The sequence below is a fragment of the Plasmopara halstedii genome, assembly GCF_900000015.1.
Source record: "Plasmopara halstedii genome assembly, contig: Scaffold_218, whole genome shotgun sequence".
Lineage (NCBI taxonomy): Eukaryota > Oomycota > Peronosporomycetes > Peronosporales > Peronosporaceae > Plasmopara > Plasmopara halstedii.
The window spans coordinates 84,756-95,432 of record NW_020187139.1 but is presented as its reverse complement, the minus strand read 5'-3'; the positions used below and the strand labels follow the sequence as shown (position 1 = coordinate 95,432).

The window sequence follows — 10,677 nt, the reverse complement described above, 5'->3', positions numbered from 1 at the left end:
TGATACTGAACACAATATCACATACGTGGACGACTCGGTGCCGGGCAAGTTTATAATTCACTTAAACAATACGCAAACGTGGGTATTATATGCGAGCGACAACAGCCTCTCCTTCCGTGTCGAGAGGTCAGTAATGTTCTATGAAAACGCTACGGGATCGTCTCTGGTGGCAGACAAGGGATATTCTGGCACGATCCGAGTGGCGTTACTACCGGAGAATTGTACTGTCAACACAGTGTACGACGAGTATGCGGGATGCATGGTGCTGGGCGGCAGCGTGTCGATGAATTCACGCACACAGTACTCATTAAATTGGCAAGTCGAGGGCAGTACTTGTCAGACTGTGGGTCTACTACACTTTGCATTGCAACACCAACTTGAGACATTGACCGGAACAGTTATTCAGACAACGACGCCAGGTGCGATCGTTTTAAATTCGGCTACGCGCGGGCGTATGGTGGGTCAGGTTAGGACAAATCCATCGTGGGTGTTTCATGAACCAGAGGCAAATTTTGAGATCGACTTCTACCCTCCTCATAGGCCGTCGCCGTGGATAGTGGTCAAGACTGACATGTTGCGTACGCTACAGAGGGATATCATGAGTGACTGGACGGGGTATGGCGTTAATTCGTGGTACTTTAACGGAAAGTCGATCCAGAAATATGCGTCACTGTGCTTGATGGCATCAGACCCCGCAGTGGTTGGTCCAGATACGTTGCTGCTGTCATTCTGTCTAGAAAAGCTTGAGAAATTGTTCGAACCAATATTAAATAACACGCTTTCCCCGCCGCTCATGTATGACACACATTACGGTGGTCTGATATCGAGCTCCATTTTTCGGACAAGAAAAATTTACGAAGAATTTGGCAATGGCATCTACAATGACCATCACTACCACTACGGCTACTTCGTAGTGGCAGCAGCCATGTTAAAGCATCTTGACCCCAACTGGTCTCGCATGCCAGAACTGGAAACGATTATCTGGACAATGATGCGAGATGTCGTTAATCCAAGCAGGAAAGACAGGTATTTCCCACCCTTCCGTCATTTTTCGTGGTATCTGGCCCATTCGTACTCACACGGTGTGACATCAATTGACAACGGGAAGGACGAGGAGAGTACGTCTGAAGATATCAACTTCTATTACGGCATGACAATGTGGGGCAAAGTGACGGGTAAGAGTGCTGTAGAGGATCTTGGAAGTCTGATGCTTCGACTGAATGCTCACGCAATTCGATCGTACTTTTTGCTTAAGCTGGACAATGTCGTTCACCCACCCGAGATTGTTCGCAATCACGTCACGGGCATCTTCTTTGACAACCAGGTGTATTATAACACTTGGTTTCTTGACGAGGTTTATGCGATCCATGGCATTCAAATGATACCCGTGTCGCCTGTGAATGAGCTCGCACGCACGTCGACGTTTGTGGAGCAGGAGTGGAACAACATCCTATCAAAGCTGCCCATCATTACTGGGAGGAGTAGCAACATTTCGTGGCTGTCATTGCTTCTCGTCAATGCTGCCACAATCAATCCGATGGAGTCATTACGCAGGCTACCGAATGCGACCATGGACGATGGTCTATCGCTGTCATGGGCCTTGTACAACGCGGCTACTCGCTGCCGAGATCATGGGAAGGTCAATGCGTCCGAAGAAGGCAAGTTGACAATCGTGACATCCTGACCCCGTTCCGGATAAAGATGTAGCAACAATACCCAAAGAGTGTTTCCAATTGTCATGTTTGTTCAACATACGTCATGGATCATATCATGACACCGGTCCGCTTGAAGTGACGTGAGCCTGAAAGCATATAGAAAAAGCTATGCTGCTGCAGCGATGCTGCCACTCAATATGAAGATTGTCAAACGACGCTCAACGTCATTGGCTTGATAAAATGAACAGGTTTAAAGAAAGCCTATCGCGAGCAGAGTATCTACAAGCATGCCTTTCAATTTTGCTGTTTGAGTGTCTCACGATCATTATGGCGGAAAGTTAAAGCCAATTTTCTATTTTCACTGACAAAGTCGCGCTTTAAGACAAATATAGATTTAAATTCAAAGATAGACAGACATCTTGACCTAATTTGATTCTCTGAATATAGCAAGCAAATCACCCACTGTGAGGCCGCTAATGTTGAGAATTCAGGTCGTCGAAATCCGGAGCGAAAAAGACTGTATTGAAATAAAACAAATTCACCCAATAAAAGATATGTCGTGCGTATGTGAGGCTAGCAGACCAATCGTCAAAACTGACATTTCTCTTCTGAAGTCGCGTCTTCCCAGTATCAATCATAATACATCATCAGAGCACTTTTCTTTATAATTCGGAGCTTATTTCTATGTCTGAAGGACAACAGTAGCAATTGTAGAATGTGAACGTACATCATAAATTGGTGCGTACCCCGTGTCATGAAGTCTAAGAGACTTGACAATGGTATCTCCATTATTGTGTAATTTCTATTCCAGTGCAGCGGGGGAAGTCGGAAAAGCAATTATGTCTGTGGGTTCTTAGTCCTTATATTTCTTAAGATATATGCGTGCAAAAAATTCAATTGAGCACCGAAATGCCATCCAGTGAGACGAATTGCATAGAAATATTGTTGGAACTCGAGTGACAGCTCTTAGCAGAGCCAACAGCATGGCAAAGCAGGAGTACTACAATATCCCTCTTTTTAATAGATGCATTGGTAACCAATAAGCACTTAGCAGTACAGACCAGCAGCATGATATAAATATAACTCACCATTGCAATCGCCGATGCGACATTATTAAAGTTTCAAGAATAAAGCTTAACGGAATACGGTTGAAAACATAGAAAATTTGATAGCGGTGATATAGTGTGCCAAAGTTCCGAGTTGGCGGCGCAGAATACGCGTCGAGTTTTAAGTGCTGCTAGGTACTAACATGGACGATGCATTTTGTGTGTGCCGCGTTTAAAACGCAACTCTAAACGTAGATGCAGTAAGCTAGCCCTTATGATAGGTATCAATCAGTACATGTCGTTAATTACTCCAAATTGTAAATTTGCTTCACAAATCACTTCAGCCCGATGGTATATAACATATGTCAGAGATCGTCATGGCTGTTGACACGGATCGAATGCGCGTCTTAAATCACCGGGATTCTGGAATTAAAATTTCGTTACACGTCGTTGGTCATTAATAAAAGAATCGATTAAATTCATAAACGCTAACCTCTGTGCAAAGCACGAAATCGGTTTGGTGAGATAGCGAAACCTTTTGATTTGAGGCTTTATTTCTGTGCTGGCGAATCGTTTATGATTAGATTAAGCCTAATTCAGCTACCAATCCTACTATACGCGGGTTCTTAAAACGGTTGTACTACATGTAATAAATTTCACTTTACAATGAATTGAAGGTAAATTCATGTACCTTCTGGGAATATATAAGAAACGAGTTACACTATGGTGTCTCCACATGCATATGTGACATTTTCTATGATGTACAGAATACTGTATTTTACATGGGGATTTGTAATGGTGACGAGATGGCGTGTCTCTATCTTTCGAGGTGGATGGCATAAATCCACCAGTCACATCTGTCAGCAATTTTTCTCAAACGTTTAAGTTCGAGCTATCCAAAGCTCAAGCTTCGTGCAACTATGATCTTGAACAAGTTTAAGCTGAGGTTCAACCTTAGTACACCCTTGATATTATAAAGCAGATCTGTAGAAATCCAAGATTGCATAAGTAAAAGCTCCTGAAGCCCTTGGGTTGTGTTGCATGTAGCTCCAGTAACCATTTACTCATTTTATTTTAGTCGCAAGTGCCATCAAGCCCTCAAGTCATTTCTGTCTCCTTCACGTCGGGACGGTATATCTTCATTCATGTCGGGATCGCTTTCTCATCGCACAAGCGTGTGTGTTGTGTATGAGGGACTGTTGTGAACAGCGCCCTCTTACACCTGGTAGCACTTTGAGTGGTCTATTCAACGACATTTGATTTTAAATTGACGACGTAGCTGATAAGCACGTAGTGCTTTTCAATCCAAGCGATAAGCTTGTCCTTGTCCGTGCGACATGGAGGAATTCGGAGCTCCACTCGGTCCTTCAGTACCGCAAACTAAGGTGCTGACGAATGAGAGGTTCCATCGTTTGTGTTTACATCCGTAGACGACACTCGAGAGGACCCAAGAGGTCATTGAAAAGCTGCAAATATCAGCTTATTGCATTCGTCTTCTCCAGTTATGAACAAGACGCAGCCGCCAGTTTATATATCGTGAGATATGGAAACTTGGTAGCAGGTCGCAACCCCTGTTCTTCTTTCACAACGATGCCTCTGAAGCTAAATGTGCCTTTGTACCGTGGTTGAGAAAACGAGCTTCTATCAGTATGCTCTGTCGAGGTGAATACAGCAACCATAATAAATCAACTGCGAGAATATTCGCAATAAATGATGTTCACGATGTCCAACCTTGCATGTTGTGCGAAACGTTGGACGTATGGTAAGCATTTAGTCGATCGAAACTGCCTTACCAGCTACGATAGGATCCAGTAAAAAAAGGAGTTTGATCCACCACAGCGTAGGTTTGTGCCCGTGGCGAGTACTTGAAGCTTCATCAAGGTCGTTATGACCTACTCTCCGATGAACAACGTGCTCGGTACTTAGTTAGTATCAAGCATTGTTGACGTCACTGCTACAAGTGATGGTCCGAAGCGAGTAGATGTAACGGGGTTACACGTGCCCCTTGTGAGAAAGGGCGGATCGCACATGATTGAGCGACAGTACATAGGTGTGTATTACACAGTCAGTGCAGTAACATAGTGGTGCGGCTACACCGTAACAAGAAGCCACCATATTGTAGGATTGCCAGTAGTACTGCATATTATTATATTAATTAGGTTTTGCTGTATTAATTAGGTATTACTATATCAATTAGGAAACCCTAGGGTTTTAGATTTTAGCGGCTCTGCCGCAACTAAAACAAATAAATACATTTTTGTATTTGAACAGAAGTGTTCGATTGCCTTGATAAGGCTTTAGTACCTAAATAGCGGATTGCGATCCGCTACACTTGCACTGGTTCTTGGGTAGAACGTTACGTCGATGACCTTAGGTTAGCTTCCTCTGAACAAAAAGCTACGGCAGCTCCGCTATCTCGTACATTTCTACGCTTGAAAATCAGCGTCTTCGTAACGATGGAAATTGTATCCGTTGTAGGATGTCGGGTCATATTACCCAAAACTACAGAGGGTTTTGCCGGTTCGGCAATAGACATAGGGTGCTTGTCCGGATGACCGCTGACGTTGTAATTGACGTCGGTCCGAACGCTCCCAAGGGTAAGAAACAGATGCAGCCAGTGAGTACGAGGATCCCTACTGGGTTCGAGGAGAGTACATTGGATTTTGTGGGCTTATAGAACTATCGTCTTCATGTGTATATGTACATGCAGTTTTCAATAGGAGTGAAGAAGCGCCAGGCAAATCGTGACATTAATTGATTGAAATGGCTTTGTAGATGGTTTTGAGAAACCACTACGAGCTCCAATTGACATCGATGCGGCAAACAACTTTGCTTGAACGCACATTATGTCTCCTGACCAATTTTAAAAGAGTAATAATCATTGTCTGATGGATTTACAGCAAGATGTTGAAAAATGTCATTTGCTTGGCAATGAGTTTTGGAGATTTTCGAGGAGAGACGAGTTTATTCTTTTCGACCTCCATAAATTATTTAATTACCCTACGTATGCCAGGGTTGAAGCGCTTTTAGCCCAACATTGACCTTAAAATTCGAAGTTCTTCGTTAACAAGTCATGTAGCGTTGATTTGAGCTGCATGACGACGGGCTGAATGGGACAAATGCTTGCATCTACTAAAGAAGGGATAGGTATTTTAGGTGGTATGGTGGTGTGAGATGACCCTGTATGTCCACAGGACAAGCCAATGATGACATATGAACGACATCAACTGGAGGTGGGGCAGTCAAAATTTATTTTTTCCTTTGCCATCGTCATAAGAGCCATGAGCAATGATACTGTGAAAATATTGGGACTGAAGGCGAAAACTCGGTTTGAGAGAAGGTTCTCGTCAAGCTTCTTGCGTGCTACTGATCAGGGCATAAGTTTAATTGTTGAGTGAAGTGTCTACGGGCAAGACACTTCGAGCAGCTTTGTAAATGGTGCGGCCTACATTGACCACGGTGATGTCGATGCTATGTGTCACGTTACAATTGAAAATTCCCATCACAGCATAAATAGCGTTGATTATTATAAACATTTAACATCATAAACCTCAATTTTGGCTCGAAATTTATCAATGATTTTGCTTATAACAACTACTTCTACTAACAACCACCACAGTATAAAAGAAATATTATTATAAACACTGATATTTGTTGCCAATGTCAGCAAGAAGACACTGAAGCGAAGCCTAAAAAAAGGCAAAATTGCGCAGGTATGTAATCTTCGAATAAGTCGAAGAAGAAGTTATCAACATTGCATTAAGTAATGATGGAAAAGCGTTGGATGACAAGACACGATAAAGGAGGTTCAAGAAGCAGTCATGGGATGCTCTCAGACTCAATTATTCGTGCAAACTTGCAAGGGATAATAAATTATATTCCAAGACTAGGTACGGACGTACTGCCATCCGACAGAGGCATTCGTCATGAGACGAACACACTTCCTGGTACGACGTATTATATAACATGGGAGTGGCTGTTGCTTACAGAACAAATGAATGGTCATGAGCGTGAGACAATCTTTTTTAGTTAGGAAGCAACTGCTGGTTGGCGCTATCAATAAGCTAAATCACGCGACCGTATCAGCACAATATCAAGTCCCACGCTAGGATATGATCCTTGATAAAATGGTTAGCAGTACTGACATCTCGATCTGAAATGAAAAATTCATAAGACACAAATTCGCGAAATGATACACCATCTACTGCAGCCATTCCCCCAGTGGTATGCTGTGGGATTGCTAGCCGTGCCACAAGATTCAAAAAGCCGTCCCCGTGACTTTCAACAGAATGGTCACAAATCTATCTCGCCCATTGAGAAAGTATTCACCGAGTTATTTGACGATATATTTGTCTATAGTTGTACAACAGAAGAGAAGTCTGATGTCGATGTTCATCTTGATCATCGTCGTTAAGTCATCTAAGTTATGCGAGTGGATATTCGCTGGGATAATTAAAAAATGTTCATTGGTGCATCTTAGAACCCGTTTTTTTCGGTTGTTTGAAGGGCAAGAATGGCTTTTATGTACATTCAAAGTACATGAACGGAGCTATCAATTATTGGTATGTGCCAAACAATGTAAAACAGCTGAGATAATGATTGTGCTGGCCAACGTTTTGCACAAAGGCACGCGCAATTATGCAACGTTAGTGCAAATATTAACGACTTTTTAAAGAAGAAAGTCGAGTGAGAATGGTCAAGCGATCAACAGGTAGTGTTTACAGGAGTGGAGAAGAGCTAACAAGAAGCTCTTCTCCTTGTGACTGTGAGCCACGACAAGCCTTTTCATGACACTGCGATGCAAGTGATCATACCATCGAATGGTAAGGGTCGAGAGTGGGTTGTTTCGTATCAGTTGCAAAACCTCTGGCCTAAGGACCAGTTGATGGCAAAGCGTTTCTATTGATGAAATATGTCTGAGTTTCATATGCACTTTGCAGAGAATGGAGCGCTTTGCGATCTACACGAATCATTCTCGCTGCATACGACAGCAAAGATTCCTCATTTATCGCAAGAGGATGGCTCGATGGCTTTACTTCCATATGATGTACAAATAGGATGTCCGCTTCGAGCCAGGCAAGATAATATCCTTTACCAATGCGCTGTCAAAATGTCTGAACTACGCTCCACTCCAAAGTATAGGAGCAACAAGATGCACGAATCATGCCAACAATGCTCGCAAGCTACGATTGCAAAGCGCGGAACAACTGTCGAAGGGTACAAGTCTGATGGGACCTGTCAGGAATTGTTGAGGTACTTCATGGACACTTTTGACAAAACATTGCAAAGTCATTCGTCCCACCTAGATCGTGTGTTCATGGTTTGGAGTACACAATAGATTGCAATACAATGCGGTCGAACACAGGGATACAGCAAGGGTTGTTGTTCCTAATGATAATGATTTGAGTCATCGTCTTCTATATCAGACCTATAACAGCCTTTTGGGCGGCTAACGTTAACGTGAAAACGTTATCTAGTTCAGGCAGGACGCATCTTGGGTTGCATTGCCGTTATTGCTCATATTCCTAGAAGCAAAGCGGTCTATGCTTCCATAATGTTATTAACAGCGTGGAAATCGACGGCAGTCATGTACATCAGCATCAGGCAGAAGGCATCTTAACTTGCTCCGCCATTATTTCTTCCGAGATCATTCATGTATAATTAGAAACGCAAGTTTGTAAGGACTTGCAAGATATGCTAGAGTGAAACAATAGGGTACCACTCAGGCCCTTCTTCGGTGACCCGACAGATATAAGTTCGTGAGTATGGACTTTGTATTCGGACTTCTACGTGACACAGATGAATGTAATAGCATCCTAGTATTGGTGGATTGATTCAGCAAGATGGATCATCTTGCGTCTAAATTTAAATAAGATCAAAGCAGCAATGTTTTTTTATTTGTAGACGTTGTCTTCTGTCTGCATGGCCTTTTGATTGAGATCGTGACCGTTTTACATTAAAATTCTGTTGTGCACTGTTAAGACCACATTGTGTATGTCAACAGTGATGTATCTTGAAACAGACGATCAAACAGACATATGAACTCAGTACTGGAGAACATAATGCATGGTAACGCTTTGTCTTTCGATGAGTAAAGTGAGTTCTTCCCTCCTGCAGTGTTTGCGTTGAACAGCCGTATGGCTCTTGACGATAGTGAGGTATTGGACCTGGACTACATGCTTATGTTGACAGGGCACTCACCATTTAATGCGAGCTGTAGCATTCATCCAAGAGTACTTGCTTTCATAACGGAGGAAACCCCTACATTAAGTGAAGGGATATGGCTACAAAGACTCAGTCAACCCCGGATACAAATCGATTTTAAACTTAGTGAAAACTTCTAGTTGACATGAAAAGCCATGATGAGCAACACTTCTATGACTGCATGTGAAAAGACCGTATGCATTGCCGTTTGATGCAGAAACAATTGCAAGATTTCAGGATCTACAAAATTAAAAAGCAGTTAAGCGTTCATTGTGTTGAAATGCAACGGTGATGCTTATATCGTAAGCATTCCTTCACGCATGCGCATATAGTTTATGCAATTAGGCTATTTAACAGATCTGCCGATCTTAATTTACCTATATGAGGTAATAGAGCAGATTTTCAATCGATCGTGAAGAACAGCAGACTCTTCACTTTGGAGATTCTTCTAGGCGCACAAGCGCTGAAAGACATCGAAGGATTGCTCCTTGACTAAAATGAACGCGTGAAGGCGAGATTGGAACTCACCACGGAGTACCTTGAGAACGAACCCTACCTCTTTGATAGACAGCAACAGGTGTTTGTGAGCCAGAACACGAGTCTTTTGGTCCCTCCGCGGTCGAACAAATACATCATGAACCTGTTCAAACCGTAGTTCAAGACGAGACTCCAAAGCCGAGCATTGAGCGGAACCATCAGCCAGAACTTTTACTTCGGGTACTGCTCTGTAGCAAGGTTGAAAAGGCTCTCGTAGCGATATTCAAGCGTTGAGCAACGCTGTGTTTATGCCTCCATTTGCTTGTGATGAGCTCTGGTTTACTTTTAGTGTAGCTTGATCGGTATCATGTTCAGCCCTACCTCCACTATTAGACTCTCGTGGAGTTGGGTGGTTAAGACGATTGTTCTCACGATGATTGATCAACTTTTCATCGTGAGAGTAATTAGTTAAGGCATCAGAAATTCTACAGCGTTCGGTGGCGTGGCTTTCCATCGGACTCAGACAATCAAGGCCCTCGAGTCTGATGTTCCCGACGTGGTCCACAGCTACAAGAATTGCTAGTAGTGTTGCAAGAGGCAACACTACGATGCCCAGAGCTGAGTTTATGCTCTGTCGTGATTGAGAGTCCTGCCACCGCCGACTTGGCAAAACAGACGCTTCGTCTTTTTCTCATTTTCATTGCAAACCAACTCGCCGAGACGCCTGCTCAGCTGCGATGGGCAAGGTCGGACTGTCACAATTGTTGTTTTGACGGCAACATAGAATTGGTCCATGTAGAACTTTTGTCTTTCTCTCGGTTGAGAACGGGAGTAGCGATAAGGAGTATTAAGACCGCTCTTTGCTACTTCATCAAAAATCGCTCTTCAAAGTTGGCTTGTTTACTTGATCGCTTCATTGTTGTTGGAAAGTGACTGCTCCAAAAGGCTTGATAAGTATCAAAGTACACCTAGCATTAAGAAGGGGATGATGCAATGAGTACACTCAGCTGTTACATGAAGGTATATCTATGTACCTTTTTGCGTGAATTGTGGAAATCATAACAAAGGGATTACTGTATGGTGTTCCTCCATGCATATGTGACATCTGTGATAAAGTCACAAACATTTTGTGTGATATACAATGCCGATTTAGACCCGAGGATTTGCTCTGCCGACGATAACAACGTGTCGATGTCTTTAGTAAGTGGTGGGTTGCGTAAGCCAGTCACTTCTGCTGGCATCTTCCACAAAAGTTCAAGTTTGTTGAAGTGGCGTCGCGTAATGAGAGCTAGACA

General features: G+C 43.1%; 2 protein-coding genes across 2 annotated transcripts; one reads left to right on the top strand and one right to left on the bottom strand.

Annotated features, from left to right (window-relative positions):
* Nucleotides 1-133: 133 nt before the first annotated feature.
* On the top strand, nucleotides 134-1,684 carry PHALS_03328 (endo--beta-glucanase; the record flags this gene model as incomplete). The annotated part of the gene is made up of 1 exon (XM_024721897.1): nucleotides 134-1,684. The coding sequence occupies one exon, from the start codon at nucleotides 134-136 to the stop codon at nucleotides 1,682-1,684; it is 1,551 nt and encodes a 516-aa protein (XP_024573028.1).
* Nucleotides 1,685-2,208: 524 nt separating this feature from the next.
* PHALS_14921 (uncharacterized protein) lies at nucleotides 2,209-3,085 on the bottom strand. Its single transcript, XM_036407292.1, has one exon. The coding sequence runs from the start codon at nucleotides 2,744-2,746 to the stop codon at nucleotides 2,549-2,551; it is 198 nt and encodes a 65-aa protein (XP_036263007.1). The 5' UTR covers nucleotides 2,747-3,085; the 3' UTR covers nucleotides 2,209-2,548.
* Nucleotides 3,086-10,677: the final 7,592 nt, after the last annotated feature.